The 19,746-nt window shown below is 45.9% G+C and overlaps 1 protein-coding gene across 1 annotated transcript; it reads left to right on the top strand.

Annotated features, from left to right (window-relative positions):
- The first annotated feature begins 4,575 nt into the window (after positions 1 to 4,575).
- Positions 4,576 to 9,116, top strand: SBSN (suprabasin). Its single transcript, XM_049901471.1, has 4 exons — positions 4,576 to 5,953; positions 7,410 to 7,475; positions 7,585 to 7,629; positions 9,033 to 9,116. The coding sequence occupies exons 1-4, from the start codon at positions 4,619 to 4,621 to the stop codon at positions 9,054 to 9,056; spliced, it is 1,470 nt and encodes a 489-aa protein (XP_049757428.1). The 5' UTR covers positions 4,576 to 4,618; the 3' UTR covers positions 9,057 to 9,116.
- The last annotated feature ends 10,630 nt before the right edge of the window (positions 9,117 to 19,746 follow it).

Below are 19,746 nucleotides of genomic sequence, written 5' to 3'. Positions count from 1 at the left end.
TTCTCCTATGGAGTGGCTGGTGGGCTTGAACTGCCATCCTTTTGGTTAGCAGCTGTCTTAGTCATCTAGTGCTGCTATAACAGAAATACCACAAGTGGATGGCTTTAACAAAGAGAAATTTATTCTTTCATGGTCTAGTAGGCTGTAAGTCCAAATTCGGGGTGTCAGCTCCAGGAGAAGGCTTTCTCTCTCTCTCTCTGTTGGCTCTGGTAGCATAGTGGTTAAGAGCTACGGCTGCTAACCAGAAAGTCGGCAGTTCAAATCCACCAGGCTCTCCTTGGAAACCATGTGAGGTAGTTCTACTGTGTCCTATAGCGTCACCGTGAGTTGGAATCAACTCGACGGCAATGAGTTCGGTTTTTTTTGGTCGACTCTGGAGGAAAGTCCTTGTTATCAACCTTCCCTTGGTCTAGGAGCTTCTCTGTGCAGGAATCTTGAGTCCTCCGCACAGGTCCAAAGGAAGCTCTCTGCTCTCGGTGTTGCTGTCTTGGTGGCATGAGGTCCCCAACTCTCTGCTTGCTTTCCTTTCCTTTTATCTCTTGTAAGATAAAAGGTGGTGCAGGCCACACCCCAGGGAAACTTCCTTTACGTTGGATCAGGAATGTGACCTAAGCAAGAGTGTTATGTCCCACCCTAATCCTTTTTACCACAGGCAGAGATTAAGAGTTATAATACATAGGAAAATCACCCAGTGGAGGACAATCACACAATACTGGGCATCATGGCTTAAGCAAGTTGACACATTATTTTTGGGGGACACAATTCAATCATGACAGCAGCTGAGTGCGTAACCATTGCGCCATCAGGGCTCCTCAAAAAATGTTTAGGGAAGAACAAATGGCTCCCCCTCCCCCAAAGCACTGAGGGTGGGGGCTTGCCTTGCATGTCTGTGACTCACAGCCACACACCTTCACCTGCAGGGCCGGTTGACACGCAGCTCTGACCTAGGTTTAGGGGCATGAGGATTTGGGCCAGGAAGGAGTCATCATCCAGAGGAAGAGGTGGAAGCAAGAAGGGGCAGAATGACATACGCTCTCCCATACCCACCTCCTTCCCCAAACCTCCATGGGAATTTAGTTTGCCAAGCAACAGCCCTGAGACAGGAGGGGGAGGGGGACTCCTGCTTGGATGACCCAGGAGAGGTGGAATTGAGAATACATAGAGTGGGCCTGTAACTCCTTTCTGCTGAGTCGATTCCGACTCATAGTGACCCTACAGGACAGAGTAGAACTGCCCCATAGGGTTTCTAAGGAGCGCCTGGTGGATTTGAACTGCCGACCTTTTGGTTAGCAGCTATAGTTCACAGTAGTGCCTAACCACTGCGCCACCAGGACGCCATTGCGTGTACAGATGGGGAGATTTAAATGAACCAAGACCAAAAACACAGATGATTAGTTTAAAAGAAAAAAGAGGAAGGGACAAACTTTTTTTTTGAATTTTTATTGTGCTTTAAGTGAAAGTTTACAAGTCAAATCAGTCTTTCATACAAAAATTTATATCCACCTTGCTATATACTCCTAGTTGCTTTCCCCCATATAAGACAGCACACTCCTTCCCTCCACTCTATTTTCATGTCCATTCGGCCAGCTTCTGAACCCCCTCTGCCCTGTCTTCTCCCCTCCAGACAGGAGCTGCCCACATAGTCTCATGTGGGAAGGGACAAACTTTTAACAAATACAATCAGTGGATAAAAGACAGCATGAACAAAACTAGGATTGAAAAGGGATTGACTCTGTGCAACTTTGCAACTGTAGATTTGAACACTTAGATAAAATGAAAAATTGTCTTAGAAAGTATGAAGGATCAAAACTGGTACAAGAAGAAATAGCAAACCTGACTAGATGAATAACGAAAGAAGAAACAGAAAGAGTAACAATATGTCATCCTAAAGGTTTCAGATCTAGGTGGTTTTATGGGCAAGATCTACCTAGCCAGCAGGGAATAATTCTTGGTCATTCTGGACTACTGCTGAGATCATACCAAAGCTGGGAAGCCCCGGGGGGCAGTTTCCACATGCAGAGGCACTCCTGGTCAGCAAGCACACTGTGTGGACTTACATCCAATCCTTCTCTGGCATACTTTAGGGAAGGACTGGGATGGTTCAGCTACTGAAAAAAGCCTCCTCAACTCACGCTAGGAGACCAGCACAACCATCTGACCCAAACCAGCAGAGGATGGCACAAGAAAGGACAGCTTCGGGCCAATCTCAGTAATGAAGACCGATGCCGAAGTACTGAACCAAATAGTAGCATGAATAGAGATGGGGAGGCTGAGGGAGAGGGGCTGAAGCTGAGAGAAGATAGAAGGATAAGGCAGAGAACAGGGGTGGAAAAGGAAAGATGGAGTACATTTCGAAAGGGGAGACCCCACCTTTCAGTCTCAGGGCGGGTTAGGATTCTGAAGCTCACACCAACCCTTCCCCATCCAGTAATCTCCTGGCATGGGAAACTCCCTCATTTAGACACTGGACAAGGACAGGATAGCCACACCTGAAGTTGCCTAGGGATTTGGCTTTGTCCCTGGAGCCTGAAACTGGGAAACAGATTTGATGAGCTCAAGCTTGTAGAGGTGGTACAATTAGTCACCCTCTGCAGGCAGGGCCCAGAAAAGATAGAAGCTCCTGGATCTCTGGGCCTTGGATGCCTGGTCCTGGGTGGAGCCAAGTGTCCAGGATCTGGGTGGGGCCCTGGGTCCTCTAAGGGGGAGTGGGCCTTGTTGCCCTTGTTTGCAAAGCCTAAAAACATGTGCAGATTCTCAGCATGCTGGGGCAACCACACATGTAACTATGCCGCCCCCACTTGCTCACACCCTGCACATTCCTTCCCACCAGCAAACCTACCCCACTCCCTCTCCCAGTCTCTCCCCTTGGCACCAAAACCCACATATCTTTCACCTCTGCACCCAACTGAACCCACCCACAGGCTCCTGTTCTTCTGGTCTCAGCCTCCCTCCACACTAGCTCCCAGATACTATGCTGTAGGCAGCCATGACCTGCCCTGCCTTCTGTTGGCCCCCTTCATGCTCTGGGCCAAACTCTCCGCTGTTTTCCCTTCCAAACTGTACCAAAACAGCAACACTTGGGGTTTCAGGTTGGAGCCTCCTAAGCCCCTAAGAGAGAGGAGGGCAGGAAGGATGAGTTTCTGGCCCAAAGCCCAGTTTTGGCTCTGACAGTTGACTGCTGCCCCGGGTCTTTGGCCCCTCCCCATGGCTCCCTCAACCGGCTTTTCAGGAGACACTGCGTCCTGTCCTAGCTCATGGCAATCAGCCCCCTGCCTTTGCCCAAGGGCTGGGAGGCAGGAGTCCTGGGTTCTGTGAAGAGAGTAAGATCCTTGCTCTAAAATCTGTAACCATCCCCAAAGAACACGGTGTTGTTCTGGGGGCCCAGGAACCCTCCCCTCCAGTCTCCCATGAGACTAAGACTCAGGCTTGTCCTCTCTTCCCTTAGCTTCTTTTAACCCATCCATTTGTTCAATCTATAACTATTTATTGACTCCCCAGGCAATGCTCTAGCAGCTGGCATATAGCAGTGATCAACACAGACAAGTGCCCTGTCCGCAGGAAGTTTACAGTCTGGTAGGTGAGATGGGCATAAAATATAAAGGTGATTTCTGATGGCGATAAGTGCTGTGAAAACAACAGGATGATATTACAGAGTATAAATGAGGGCTGGGTGGTCAAGGAAGGTTTATTTTGAGAAGGTGACATTTGAGCCAAGAACAGAATAGCCCTAAGAACAGAATAAAGAGGTGCCAAAACCAAAACAAAACAAAACAAAACAAAAAACCAAGCCCATTGCTGTCGAGTTGATTCCAACTCATAGTGACCCTGAAGGACAATGTAGAACTGCCCCCATAGGGTTTCCAATGAGCAGCTTGTGGTTTGGAACTGCCCACCTTTTGGTTAGCAGTCGAGCTCTTAACCAGGAGCCAGCCATATCAAAATATGGGTTCTGCATTCCAGGCAGAGAGAATGGTAAGTGCAAAAGCCACAAACCATGAAGCAGGAATGAGCCTGATGTATCCGAGGAGTAGGGAGAAGACCAGTGTGGCTGGAGTACAGTAAGTAGGGATATGTGTTGGGGTGTCAACATGAACAAGAAAAAGTTCTGATGACTCTCTCAACTCACCCAGAGTACTCTCCGCCTCCCCTCAACTTCCCTGTACCCCCCACCCGCCTTCCAGACTCTTACTGCTGGGGAAGCTGGATACTTAGATCCCTCCAGAGGAGTGAAGGTGTTAAAGAACCAGGCCTGGGTCCCAGGGATGGAGGAAGATTGAAGGCGGAGTTGAGAGAGAGGAAGCCTGGATAGTGGGTGAAGAATGAAAAGAGGAGGTGATTGGAAGGGCAGACATCTAGGCTCTGGGGTGGAGGGCCTGAGCAGGGAAGGAGGAAAGATGCCAGGTTTTTTTTCTCCATTTATGACTCATCCTCTCCTCCTCCTTCTCCTCGTTGCTCAACCCCAATCTCCCTGGGAAATACCTCCTTGACTGGGGACCAAGTCAGTGCCTCACAGGGGTAATTGAGTCATGAGGGGTGGAGGAGAAGGAGGGAGGCGGAGAATAAATAGGAGCCTTGCTTCCCTGGCTCCTCTCTGAATTCTTCTCACCTTCCCAACAATATGCATCCTGCCATTTTGGTGAGATCCTGCTCCCTCCTACTGCTATTGGGAGCCCTGCCTGGATGGGCAGCCAACAATGACCCCATTGAGAAGGTCATTGAAGGGATAAACCGAGGGCTGAGCAATGCAGGGAGAGAGGTGGACAAAGCCCTGGAAGGCATCAATAATGGAATCACTCAAGCTGGAAGAGAAGTGGAGAAGGTTTTTAATGGACTTAGCAACATGGGGAACTATGCTGGCAAGGAGCCGGACAAGGGCATCAACAATGGCGTCGGACAAGCAGGAAAGGAAGCAGAGAAGTTTGGCCATGGGGTCAACAATGCTGCTGGACAGGTTGGGAAGGAGGCAGACAAAGTGATCCAGGGGGCCCATCATGGGGTCACCCAGGTGGGGAGTGAAGTGGGGAGGCTTGGCCAGGGGGCCCACCATGCCGTAGGGCAGGCTGGGGACGAGGCAGGGAAGCTGGGCCAGGGGGCCCACCATGCCGTAGGGCAGGCTGGGGACGAGGCAGGGAAGCTGGGCCAGGGGGCCCACCATGCCGTAGGGCAGGCTGGGAACGAGGCAGGGAAGCTGAATCAGGGGGCCCACCATGCCGTAGGGCGGGCTGGGAACGAGGCAGGGAAGCTGGGTCAGGGGGCCCACCATGCCGTAGGGCAGGCTGGGGACGAGGCAGGGAAGCTGGGCCAGGGGGCCCACCATGCCGTAGGGCAGGCTGGGGACGAGGCAGGGAAGCTGGGTCAGGGGGCCCACCATGCCGTAGGGCAGGCTGGGAACGAGGCAGGGAAGCTGGGTCAGGGGGCCCACCATGGAGTCAATGAGGCCTTGAAGGAAGCAGAGAAGTTTGGTCAGGGAGTTCACCATTCTGCTGGGCAAGCTGGGAAGGAGGCAGAGAAGTTCGGCCAGGGAGTCCACCAGGGGGTCAATGAGGCCTTGAAGGAGGCTGAGAAGTTTGGTCAGGGTGTCCACCATGCTGCAGGTCAGGCTGGGAAAGAGGGAGACAAAGTGGTCCAAAGGGTACATAACAGAGTTAACCAGGCTGGGAAGGAAGTGGAGAAGTTTGGCCAGGATGTTCACCATGCCGTTGAACAGGCCGGAAAGGAAGCAGACAAAGTGATCCAAGGGGTCCATGATGGGGTCCACCAGGCCGGGAAAGAGGCAGAGAAATTTGGCCAAGGGGTCAACTACGCTGCTGGCCAGGCCGGAAAGGAAGCGGAGAAACTTGGCCAAGGTGTCCACCATGCTGCTGGCCAGGCTGGGAAGGAGGCGGACAGGTTGAAGCAGAATATTCATAATGGGGCCAACCAAGCTGGCAAGGAGGCCAACCAGCTGCTGAATGTAGGTGAACGGGGTTGGGAAACTGGGGAGAAGTGGGCTGCGAGAGGGGGAGGTTAAACCCTTGGGACATTTGGGGAAAGAAAAGAAGTTTGGGCAGCTATGTAACTGTTCCCCCTCTTCCTTTTCCATCTCCCTTACAAGGGAGCTGGTGGTCATCTGGTGACTAAGCCATCTTATATACAAAGCCCCATATTGGACAGGGTGGAAGGGACCCAGTCCCACCTTAGGGAGCTGCCCGCCTCTACCTAGTTAAGGAGGTCTAAAGCGAGGAACATGAAACCTCTGCCGGGAACAGAAAACTGTCACCGAGACCAAGATCTTTATAGTATAAGCTGAATGAGTGTTGAAAACACCCAGAGGATAAGAGTGAACATGGGAAACAGCTTTTTGAGATAAGCTCTAGTCTGTCTAATCTTCACAACAACCTTTTGAGGTAGTCAGGGTGAGGGTGCTGACTCTCTGATGACCAGGTAAGGAAACTGAGGCTCAGATTTGCCAAGGTCAGTCATGTGGCTAGGACCCAGATCTGGCAAATCACAGGTCAGGGTTCTTTCTCACCCTCCACACTGCCAGACTGGGAGACCTCCTGGAGGATTCCCAACACCCATTTATGTAGAGGGAACAGATACAGGAGTCCAGGACAGGCAAGTGGCACCAATCACAACAGAACAGGTACCAAGGAGGGCGCTTGGGGAATAGGAGAAGGCTGGCTCCTGGATCGGCAATTCCCCAATTTCCGTGAGGAGTTTTGGGATCAGCAAGATGTGACATCTTGGGGCTTGGCCCAAGCCTCACCGGCCAGAACCATGTCTGCTGCCAGGCAGGGAGCCAGGGATGAGTGGGTGAGGAGGAAGCGACTCCGTTGGAAGTGTGCGTGGTAAGGCGGAGGAGTCTGAATCAAACTGCGGGACAGATGGAGGAGGTCCGGGAGAGAGCCGTCTTTTAGGGGTTTGAGGCTGACAACAGTGACTGGAAGCAGGGTTGCTACTGGAGAGCCACTGCGGAGTGTCTGGGGATAAGTTAAGGACAGGGATCCACCTGAGCTAGGGATAAGGCTGGGTTGTGTGAAGAAGGGGTGGATTTGAGGTCAGCGCTGGGGTTAATAAACTATGGCCTTGCATTTGTGTGGGTCCTCTAGGCTCCGTTTCTAGACAAGGCCTTTCTCGGGGACAGAGCATTTCACTGACTAAAATAAAAGGAAGTTTGGGCAAGACCAGTCAGCAGGAGGCGGACATCCTTCCTGGCTTTTCTTCCCAACTTTCACAGAATTCCCAAAGGAATGTGAGAAATTAATTCCCTTGAGATTCCTTTCTGGACAGTTGGGGGAGGGGGAGTTAAGCCTACCTCCCCACCCTGTCCTCAAGCCCAGTCACGCTAGAAGGGAGCAGATCAGTCAGGAGAAGGAGACCCTCAAGGGCTAAGGGGGTTGTAATGCTGGTCTGGCGTTTGTTCACAGGGCGGTCAGCAAGGCAGACCCACCAGCCCTCACGGAGGGGCTGGAACCACAACCCTGTCATCCGGAGTAAGTCACCCAAGAAGAGCCTGGGCTTGGAGATGGGGTGTATGGAGGCCACTGGGGTGGTGGTGGGATGGATGCTGGAGACTGACCCTCTTGTGTCCTTGAATTCCAGGCCTCGGTCAACAAGCCCTTCATCAACTTTCCAGCTCTGTGGAGGGTGAGTGCCGCATGGCTTCTACTTTCTGATCTCCATCTTGGGAGGAGCCCTTACACCCACTTCCCACTGCTTATCCACGGACAGCGTCATTGCAGGCAGACTCTCAGCCTTTGCAGAGGTCACCCAGCCTGCTTGCCCAGCCCTGGCCCTCTCTTTCTTCACCTGCTCTTTGCTCTGACTTCTTCTTTTGGGTGCTTTCCTTTCTCATTGAGGCAGACACAAGCTGGGAGGAAAGACTTCTGGGAGTCAGGGACGGAGGGAGAGGCTGCTGAACCCCCCCAAGCCTGCCATCCCTCCTCATCCCTCCTCATCATCTCTCATCTGAGTCCCAGTGGCTGGCTGCCTCCCTCCCTAGTATGAAGACCTCTGCTGTCCTCCCCTACTGCCTGGCATCTACATGCTGGCTGACGGGACCCCGTGGTTCTGTCCTCTTTATGGTTGGGAGGAGCCCTCCCTCCACCACAGAAGCTCCTATGGAATCCAGGTCCTCGCTCTGGGCCCAAGGGGAAGTTCTGACTCTGCATTTAGTACATTGGCCGCCTGTGACTGGGCCACAGCGGTGAGGGTGTGTAACAGCTCTGTGGGCTGCCACCTGGAAGGGAAAGGCATGCCCTGTTTATCCTCACGCTGTGGGGGCGGGAGTCGTCCCTGGATGCTGCAAATGGTCAATGTGCTTGGCTGCTGACCAGAAGGTTAGAGGCTCAAGTCCACCCGCAGGTGCCTTGGAAGGAAGGGCCGGTGATCTCTTTCTGAAAAACCAGCCATTGAAAACCTTACAGAACACAGTCCTAGCCTGACACACATGGGGTTGCCATGAGTCACAATTGCCTCCATGGCAAGTGGTTTGGATGGGGTAAGATGGGGTCCTTTGAGGCGGAACAGACGAGTGTCTGGGGATAAGTTAAGGACAGGGATCCACCTGAGCTAGGGATAAGGCTGGGTTGTGTGAAGAAGGGGTGGATTTGAGGTCAGTGCTGGGGTTAATAAACTATGGCCTTGCATTTGTGTGGGTCCTCTAGGCTCCGTTTCTAGACAAGGCCTTTCTCGGGGACAGAGCGTTTCACTGACTGAAATAAAAGGAAGTTTGAGCTAGACCAGTCAGCAGGAGGCGGACATCCTTCCTGGCTTTTCTTCCCAACTTTCACAGAATTCCCAAAGGAACGTGAGAAATTAATTCCCTTCCTGGTTCCTACAGAGGCCTCAGTGCCTCTGCCTGGGAGGGCCAGCTCCGCATTCTTCCCAGATCCAGGTGCCAGCTTCTTCAGGTGGTCCCCGAACACAAGCAATTCCTGGGCCAGGTGGCCAGTCTCCCTCTCGCTTCTCTTGGGGAGGGGGTGTCTTGGTCCCCTTCATGACTGTGTGCTCTGGGACCCTACATTCATTCCCTCTCTGCTCTCTCCCAGAGCGTCACCAACATCATCCCTTAAACTGATGCCTGGCCTTGCTGAGCAGATTGATGTTCCTGTTGTCATAGCCGCTGAAATGACCTGGAGGAGCTGGGGGGTGGGGGAAGGGGGGTTCTGCCATCCCTCGTGGGGGCTGGACTGAAGAGTAAATGTGTAAATGAATAAACGACACACTGAACTGTGATGCACTGTCTCCTCATGGGCCATTGTGCTCCCTAAGGTGGGATTTGGGGTGTGTGTCCTTCTGCTCCTCGTTACCCACTGAAGGAGTAGGGGTCTGAAGCCCAGTGTGGGCTGAGCTGGAGATTTCAGGCTGATGAGGTCTGAGAGGGTGGTTAACAGGGATCAGGCATGCTCTGGAAGTGTCCGAAGCCCATGCTTGGGGCTGGGAGGAGCAGCCATGCAAGGAAAACTACCTCAGGCTGGCAGTGGGGAGCGAAGCCCCAGAGAGAACAGCCGGAGCCTAGGTGAGCCCAAGGGGTAGCTTCCTTGTTGAGGGGCGTGACTCCAGAGGAACAGTAATAGCTTGTATTTACTGGGTGGGTAAGACACGCCCAGCTCCCTGCAGTGCACCTCACACGCACAATATCACCGAATCCTCCCAACCTCCCAGTGAGGTGAGAGGTACTGTTACTGCCCCATTTTATAGTACACAGAGGCTTACATGGAATAGAAACATGAGCAAGGCCACAGTCAGTAAGTGGAGGGAGAGAAAGAGTCTGAGAGAGGCAAAGGACATTCTGTAGATACGGGGGCTGGTTTCTGTTTGGCGTCAGTTGGGATGGGAAGTCAGTGATTAAGGAAAGGGGAAACAGACACAAGTGAGAGACCCTCTCAGGGGAGAGGGAGAGGGCAGGGCAACAAGGAGGGAGGGCCTCTCTACCAATGACACGAATGGAGACATGGCCCTGTTTTCAGGTCTGGGAATGACTAAAAGCCCAACTACTACGTACAGGGCACCTACTAGGTCCGAGGCCCGTGCGAAGGGCTGTCCATAGTCTCACCATTAAAGTGTCCAACAACTCAATGACAGAAGTCCTTTTAGTATTCCCGTCATATGGATGAGGAAACTGAGCCTCTGAGAAACAAGAGCGCTTGTCCACTGAGGTCATTGTGAGAAGGCGGCAGGCCTGGATCTCATTCCCTGTTCCCTACCAGAACCTGGGCGTCACCCTTCCTGTCTCTCCAAACACACCCCAAACACTGGCCTGGTGCTGGGAGTCCCGTGTTCCAATCAGGACCCAGTGCCTGTGGGCAGCTCACTTCCCCTCTGGGGCCACAATTTCCTCAGCTAGAAAGCGGGGAAGGGTCTGCATGGAGTGCTGCAAACATGGCTTCCAGCTCCAAAGTTCCATCAACCCCTGGGACCAAAATAAGAGACAAGGTGTTCTTCCCTTGGGGAATTAATAGTTTCCTAAGGAGACACAAAAACAACATGAAAAAAATAAAAGCAATGCATCCATAACGATTAAGTGACGCATGGGGGTCACTTATGCAATAAAGGTGATGTCTTGGCACCTTATATGCACTGCATTTTCCCTTATTTGTAGAATGTCATATCACATATGTCCCTCCTCTCCACCTGCAATATTTGATTTTGAAAAAATTTCAAACATACTGCAAATATGAATTTTACAGTGAATATCTGTATATCCGCCACCTGGATTCTGCTATTGCCATTTTACTGTATTTGCGTTATTACGCACTTATCCACCTACCCATGTATCAATACACTTGAAATTTTTTAAATTTTTGTTGTTGAGAATATACACAGGAGAATATACACCAATTCAACAATTTCAACACGTACAATTTGGTGACACTGATTACATTCTTTGAGTTGTGCAACCATTCTCACCTTTATTTTCTGAGTTGTTCCTCCCCCATTAAACTTACTGCCCCCACCCCAGGTCTCCTATCTAACCTTTCAAACCAGAAAGTTTGGATTCTGTGAGAATTTGAAATTTTGTTCTTTATCTCCCCCCTTTTGATCATGATTCTGCTATAGAACTTCGATCAAAATGTTCACTAATGATAGCTGGACATGATCCAGCTCTTCTGGTCTCATGGAAAAGGCAGCAGTTGTTTATGGAGGTAATTAGACACACATTCCATTTCTTCCTCCTACTCCTGACTCCCTTTCTTCTTCTGCCACCTTGGACAAATAAAGACCAATTGTACCTTGGATGGTTGCTTGCAAGCTTTTAACAACCCCAGGCACTACGCAACGAACTAGGAGGTAGAACAGAAGAAGTAAACGTGATGTTTAGGCCAATTAGCTGGGATGTTCCATGAAACCATGACTGTAAACCTCCAAACCAAGGAACAAAATCCCATGAGGTGTTTGGTTGTACACAAGCTGCCTCAGCAGCTACTCTTTTTTTTGTCATAAATACATCTATCACAATTTTTGCCTATTCGACTTTTTACAGGTGTATAACTTATTGACAGCAATTACATTAATTGGCTGTGCAATCCTACCCTTAATCAATGCGATTTTTCCAACACTGTAAACTGAAATTCAGCGCTCCATAGCAACAATCGCCCGTCCTCCCTTCCTCCCACCCTTGGCAGCACTAACAAACATTGGTCTCCACACGTTTGGCTGTTCTTGTCTTTTTATACAAGTGATGGCGTACAATATCTGTCCTTTTATGATCAGTTTATTTCACTCACCATCATGTCTTCAAGCTTCATCTGTATTGTAAAGTGTATCCAGACTTCGTTTCTCGTACTGGCTGAGTATGTGTGCCTCACATTTTGTTTATCCATTCATCTACTGGTGAGCATTTGGGTTGTTTCCCTCTTTTTGACTATTGTGGCTAGTGCTACGATGAACATTGGTATACAAGTATCTGTTTGAGCCTCTGCTTTCCATTCTTTTGGGTATATACCAAGGAGTGGAATCCCTGGGCCATACGTAGTTCTAGTTTTAGTTTTTTGAGGAACTGCCACAGTGTTTTCCACAATGGCTGTGCCATTTTGCATTCCCATCAGCAATAAAGGTTCCAATTTCCTACATCCTCCCCAACACTTGTTATTTTCTTTTTTAATCTTAGCCATCCTAAAGCCAAAACCAAAGAAACAAACTCATTGCTGTCGAGTTGCTTCCAACTCATAGCAAGCCTAAAAGGGCAGAGTAGAGCCGCCCCATAGGGTTTCCAAGGAGCAGCTGGTGGATTTGAACTGCTGACCTTGGTTAGCAGCCAAGTTCTTACCCACTGCACCACCAGGTCTCCTAGCAATCCTAGTGGGAGTGAAATCATATCTTATTGTGGTTTTGATTTGTATCTCTCTGGTGGATAATGGCACCGAGCTTCTTTTCATGTGTTCAGTGGACATTTGAATGCCCTCTTTGGTGAAATGTTTATTCAAGTTCTTTGCCCATTTTTTGATTGGGCTATTTGTCTTTTTGTTGTTGTGAATATATACATTTTGGTTTTTAGATTCTTGTCAGATATATGGTTTCCAAAGATATTCTCCAGCCGGTAGCTTGTCTTTTCACTTTTTTGGTATTCTTTTGAGGAACATAAGCTTTTAATTTTTATAAGGTCCCATATATTTATTTTGTCTTTTGCTCTTTGTGCTTTTGTTATTATATTAGATAATCCATTGTTACAAGCTAGGCCTGACATCGTTGCACCTGCATTTTCTTCTAAGAATTTTATGGCTTTAGTTTGCAAATTTAGGTCCTTAATCCATTTTGAATCTTTTTTTTTGGTGTGTTGTGAAGCAAGGCCCTGTCTGATTTTCCTGCATGTGGAAATCCAATTTTCCCGATAGTATTCATTGAAGAGACTCTTCTTTCCCCATCGAATGGACTTAGTACCCTTGTCAAAAATCAGTTGACCATAGATGTGTGGGTTTATTTCTGAACTCTCAATTCTATTCCATTGGTCTATGTGTCTATTGTTATACCAGTACCAGGCTGTTTTGATTACTGTAACTCTATATTGTTTTAAAATCAGGAAGTGTGAGTCCTCCTACTTTGTTCTTCTCTTTCAACATTGCTTTAGCTATTTGGGGCCCTCTTGCCATTTCATATAAAGTTGAGGATTGGTTTTTCCATTTCTGTAAAGAAGGCTGTTGGTATTTTGATCACAATTGTGTTGTTGAATCTATAGATCAATGTAGTATTGACTTCTTGACAATATTCAATCTTCCAATCCGTGAACACGGAACCATCTTTCCTTTTATTTAAGTCTTCTTTAATCTCTTGCAACAGTGTTTTATAATTTTCATTGTATAAATCTTTCACATCCATGCTTAAATTTATTGCTAGGTATTTTATTCTCTTAGATGTTATTGTAAATGGAATTGTTTTTCTAGTCTCTCTTTCAGAATTCTCATTGCTGGTGTATAGAAACTCAACTGATTTTTATTGGTTGACCTTGTACCCTGCAACTTTGCTAAATTTTTCTATTAGTTCTACAAGTTTTCTCGCAGATTCTTTGGCATTTTCTATTTATAGGATCATGTCATTTGTGAATAGAGATAATTTTACTACTTCTTTTCCAATATGGATAACTTTTATTTCTTTTTCTTACCTTATTTTTCTGGCTAGGACTTTTAATACAGTACTGAATAGAAAAAGTGAGAATGCGCACCCTTGTCTCATCCCAGTTTCAAGGGGAAAATCTCAATATTTCTCCATTTAGTGTAATGTTGACTGTTGGTTTTTCATATACGCCTTGAATCATATTGAGGAACTTCTATTCTGCTCTAATCTTTTTGAGGGCTTTCATCAAGAAAGCGGGTTAGATTTTATCAAATGTGTTTTCTGCATCCATAGAGTTGATCCTGTGGTGCTTTTACTTTGTCCTATTGATGTGGCGTATTATGTTGATTGATTTTCTGATGTGAACCATTCTTGCAGTCCTGGAATAAATTCCCTTTGGTCATGGTGTATGACTCTTTTAGCATGCTATTGGAGTCTGTTCCCTACTAGTCTGTTCAGGATTTTGCATCTATACTGTAGTTTTTTCTTGTGGTGTCTTTGTCTTGTTTTGCTATCAGGGTTATGTTTGCTTCATAGAATGAATTAGGAAGTATTTCTTCCTTCTCTATCTTTTGGAAGAGTTTAAAGAGGATTGATGTCAATTCTTCTCTAAATGTTTGCTAGAATTTCTCAGTAAAGCCATCTGGACCAAGACTTTTTTTGTTGTTGGAAGGTTTTGGATCACTGATTCAATCTCTTCACTTGTTAGGGGTCTGTTGAGACTATTTCCTCCTGGGTCAGTTTGGGTAGGTTGTGTGCACCTGAGAATTTGTGCATTTCATCCAGGTTATCTAGTTCGTTGTCGTACAGTTGTTCATAATATTCTGTCGTAATTCTCTTTATTTCTTTTGGGTCACGTTATGGATTGAATTATGTTCCCCAAATATATGTGTTGTAAATTCTAACGTCTATGCCTGTGATTATAATCCCATTGGAGAATAGACTGGCTTTGTTATGTTAATGCGGCAGGATTAGTGTAGGGTGTTTCTTGAGTCAATCTCATTTGAGATATAAAAGAGACTAAACAAGCGAGCAGAGGAGAGATGGAGGGAGACACATTCCAAGACACGTGAAGATCGCCCAGGAGCAGAAGCTCCGAAGAGAGAAGACTTTCCTCCAGAGCAGACAGACAGAGAAAGCCTTCCCCTAGAGCTGGAACTCTGAATTCGAACTTCTAGACTCCTAAGCTGTGAGAGAATAAATTTCTGTTTGTTAAAGCCACCCCGTTGTGGTATTTGTTATAACAGCACTGGATAACTAAGACAGATCAGTTGGAACGTCTCCTCTTTCATTTCTTATTTTGGTTATTTGCATCTTTTCTTTCTCTTTTTTCTTTGTCAGTCTAGCTAAAGGTTTGTCAATTTTATGGATCTTTTCAAAGAACCGACTTCTGGTTTTGTTGATTCTCTACTGTTTTTCTGTTTTTGATTTCATGTATTTCTGCTCTGATCTTTGTTACTTCTTTTCTTTTTGTAGGTTTAGGCTTAGTTTTCTCTTTCTGGTTCCTCATGTTGTTGGGTTAGGATGTTGATTTGAGATCTTTTTACTTTTTAAATGTAGGCATTTATTGCTGTAAGTTAGTACTGCCTTCACTGAATCCCATGAGTATTGGTATGTTGTGCTTTCATTTTCACTTGATTCTGCTGCAAAAGACCTCTTTAAAATGTTGAAAAGCAAAGATGTTACTTTAAGGACTAAGGTGCGCCTGACTCAAGCCGTGGTGTTTTCAATAGCCTCATATGTGTGCAAAAGCTGAACAACTAGTAAGAAAGACCAAAGAAGAATTGATGCCTTTGAACTACGTGCTGGCAAAGAATATTGAATATACTATGAACTGCCAGAAGAATGAACAAATCCGTCTTAGAAGAAGTACAGCCAGAATGCTCCTTAGAAGGGAGGATGGCGAGACTGTCTCACATACTTTGGACATGTTATCAGGAGGGACAAGTCCCTGGAGAAGACATCATGCTTCTTGAAGTGGAGGGTGCGCAGAAAAGAGGAAGCCCTTCAATAAGATGGATTGACACAGTGGTTGCAACAATGGGCTCAAGCATAACAACGATTGTGAGGAGGCTCAGGACTGGGCAGTGTTTCGTTCTGTTGTAGATGGAGTTGCTATGAGTCAGAACCAACTCAACGGCACCTAACAACAACGAAGAAATTTATGATTTCTCTTTAGATTTCTTTCTTGACCCATTGGTAGTTTAATAGTGTAGCGTTTATTTCCATATGTTTGTGTATTTTCCATTTTTCCCCCCTTTGTTGATTTCTAGCTTCACTGTGTTGTGGTCAGAGAAAATACTTAGTATGCTTTCAATCTTTTTAAAATTTTTCAAGACTTACTTGGTGACCTAACATGTGGTCTATCCTGGAAAAAGATCCATGTGCACTGGAGTAGAACGTATTTTGTGCTGTTTTTGGATGGAGTGTTCTATATGTCTGTTAAGTCTAGTTGGTTCATAGTGTCATTCATGTCCTCTGTTTCCTTGTTGACCTTCTTTCTGGATGTTCTGCCCAATATTGAAAGTGGTCTACTGAAGCCTCAGTGCTATCTATTTTTCTCTTCAATTATATCAGTGTGGGCTTTATATATTTAGGTGCTTCAGTGTTGGGTGCATATACATTCATGACTGTTAATTCTTCTTGATGAAATGACCCTTTTATCACTATATCACGTCTGCCTTCATCTCTTCGAACGTATTTTGGCTTAATGTCTACTTTGTCTGATATTAAGATTGCCACCCCAGCTCTTTTGGTTATTTGTTGCATGGAATATTTTTTCCTATCTTTTCACTTTTAACCTGTTTGTGTCCTTGAGTGTCAGGTGTGTTTCTTGTAAACAGTGCACGGTTGGATCTTTTTTTTCTTTTTAAATCTTTTCTGCCATTCTCCATCTTTTGGCTGGAGCATTCAGTCCATTTACTTTCACCGTAATTAACAATAAGAAGGGACTTACTTCTAACATTTTGTTATTTGGTTTTTGTGTGTCTTCAGCCTTCTTTGTCTTTTTCCTTTATTACTGCTTGCTTTTGGGTGTTGTTGGTTTATTGTAGTGAGCCATTTTGCTTCCCTTTTCCTTTCCTTTTGTGTATAATTTTCAGATATTTTCTTCATGGTTACTATGAATATTACACTTAACAGTTTTTATTTATAACATCCCAGAGTAAGTTAGCAGTAGAATGCCTTAGCATAGTCAATAAAACACAGGTAAACATCTTTCTGGTATACTCTGCTTTCAGCCAGGATCCATCTGACATCAGCAATGATATCCCTCGTTCTACATCTGCTTCTAAATCTGGCTTGAATTTCTGGTAATTTCCTGGTGTTATACTGCTGCAGCTGCTTTTGAATGATCTTCAGCAAAATTTTGCTTGCATGTGATATTAATGATATTGTTTGACAATTTCTGCATTTGGTTGGATCACCTTTCTTGGGAATAGGCATAAACATGGATCTCTTCCAGTTGGTTGGCCAGGTAGCTGTCTTCCAAATTTCTTGGCATAGACAAGGGGGCACTTCCAGGGCTGCATCTGTTTGTTGAAACATCTCAACTGGTATTCTGTCAATTCCTGGAGCCTTGTTTTTCACCAATGCCTTCAGTGCAGCTTGGACTTCTTCCTTCAGGACCGTCGGTTCCTGATTGTGTGTTACGTCCTGAAATGGCTGAACATCAACCACTTCTTTTTGGTATAGTGGCTCTGTGCATTCCTTCCACCTTCTTTTGATGCCTCTTGTGTCGTTTAATATTTTCCCTGTAGAATCTTTCAATATTGCAATTCGAAGCTCGAATTTTTTCTTCAGTTCTTTCAGCTTCAGAAATGCTGAGCATGTTCTTCCCTTTAGCTTTCTATCACCAGGTCTTTGCACATGTCATCCTAATACTTTACTTTGTCTTGTTGAGCCACCCTTTGAAATGTTCTGTTCAGCGCTTTTACTTCATCATTTTTTCCTTTTGCTTTAGATACTCAACGTTCAAAAGCAAGTTTTAGAGTCTCTTCTGACATCCATTTAGGTCTTTTCTTTCTCTCCTGTCTTTTAAATGATGTCCTGCTTTCTGCATGTATGATGTCCTCAATGTCATTCCACAACTTTGGTCATTAGTGTTCAACTCTTCAAATCTATTCTTGAGATGGTCTCTAAATTCAGGTGGGATATACTCAAAGTCGTATTTTGGCTCTCGTGGACTTATTCTAATTTTCTTCCATTTCAGCTTGAACTTGCATATGAGTACTTTATGGTCTGATTCCCAGTCGGCCCCTGGCCTTGTTCTGACAGATGATATTGAGCTTTTCCATCATCTCTTTCCACATATGTAGTTGATTTGATTCCTGTGCATTTCATCTGGCAAGGTCCACGTGTATAGTTGCCATTTATGTTGGTGAAAAAAGGTATTTGCAGTGAAGAAGTCATTGGTCTTGTAAAATTGAATCATGTGATCTCTGGCATTGTTTCTATCACCAAGGCCATGTTTTCCAACTGCTGTCCCTTCTTCTTTGTTTCCAACTTTCTCATTCCAAACATCAGTAGTTATCAGTGCATCCTGATTGCATGTTCAACCAATTTCACACTGCAGAAGCTGATAAAAATCTTCAATGTCTTCATCTTTGGCCTTAGTGGTTGGTGTGTAAATTTGGATAATAGTTGTATTAACTGGTCTTCCTTGTAGACGTATGGATATTATACTATCAATGACAACGTTGTATTTCAGGGTAGATCTAGAAATGTTCTTTTTGATGATGAATGGAACACCATTCCTCTTCAAGTTGTCATTCCTGGCATAACAGACCTTATGATCATCCAATTCAAAATGACCAATACTAGTCCATTTCAGCTCACTAATGCCCAAGATATGGATGTTTATGCATTCCATTTCATTTTTGATGATTTCCAATTTTCCTAGATTAGTACTTCACGCATTCCATGTTCTGATTATTAATGGATGTTTGCCACTGTTTCTTCTCATTTTGAGTCATGCCACATAAGCAAATGAAGGTTCCGAAAGCTTGAGTCCATCCATGTCATTAAGGTCGACTCTACTTTGAGGAGGCAGCTCTTCCCCAGTCATATTTTGAGTGCCTTCCAACCTGAGGGGCTCATCTTCCAGCACTCTATCAGACAATATTCTGCTGCTATTCATAGGGTTTTCACTGGCTAATTCTTTTCAGAAGTAGACTGCTGGGTCCTTCTTCCTAGTCTGCCATAGTCTGGAAGCTAAGGCATTCAACTGTGTGGATCATAACAAATTATGGATGACATTGTGGAGAATGTGAACTCCAAGACTCTTAATTGTGCTCATGAGGAATCTGTATATGGACCAAGAGGCAGTTGTTCAAACAGAATAAGGGGATACTGCATGGTTTAAAGTCAGGAAAGGTGTGTATCGGGGTTGCATCCTTTCACCATATCTATTCAATCTGTATGCTAAGCAAATAATCCAAGAAGCTGGACTATATGAAGAAGAACGGGGCATCAGGATTGCAAGAAGACTCATTAACAAACTGAGATATGCAGATGACACAACCTTGCTTGCTGAAAGTGAAGAGGACTTGAAGCACTTACTGAAGAAGATCAAAGACTATATCCTTTAGTATGGCTTACACCTCAATGTAGAGAAAGCAAAAATCCTCACAACTGGATATAATAAGTGACATCATGGTTAAGGGAGAAAAGATTGAAGTTGTCAAGGATTTCATTTTACTTGGATGCACAGTGAACACACATGGAAGCAGCAGTCAGGAAATCAAAAGACACATTGCATCATGCAAATCTGCTGCAAAAGACCTCTTTAAAGTGTTGAAAAGCAAAGACGTCACCTTGAGGACTAAGGTGTGCCTGGCCCAAGTCATGGTGTTTTGAATTGCCTCATATACATGTGAAAGCTGGACAACGAATAAAGAAGACTGAGGAAGAATTGATGCCTTTGAGTTTTGGTGCTGGCGAAGAATATTGAATATACCGTGAACTGCCAAAACAACGTACAAATCTGTCTTGGAAAAAGACCAGAATGCTCCTTGGTGGCAAGGATGACAAGACTACATCTCACATACTTTTGGCATGTTATCAGGAGGGACCGGTCCCTGGAGAAGAACATCATGTTTCGTAGAGGGTAGAGAAAAAGAGGAAGACCCTCAATGAGATGGATTGACACAGTGGCTACAACAATGGGCTCAGGAATAACAAAGATTGTGAGGATGGCACAGGACAGGGCACTGT

This window comes from Elephas maximus, chromosome 11 (assembly GCF_024166365.1).
Source record: "Elephas maximus indicus isolate mEleMax1 chromosome 11, mEleMax1 primary haplotype, whole genome shotgun sequence".
Classification (NCBI taxonomy): Eukaryota; Metazoa; Chordata; class Mammalia; order Proboscidea; family Elephantidae; genus Elephas; species Elephas maximus.
The sequence above is the reverse complement of the archived record's forward strand: the minus strand, read 5'-3'. Positions and strand labels throughout refer to the sequence as shown.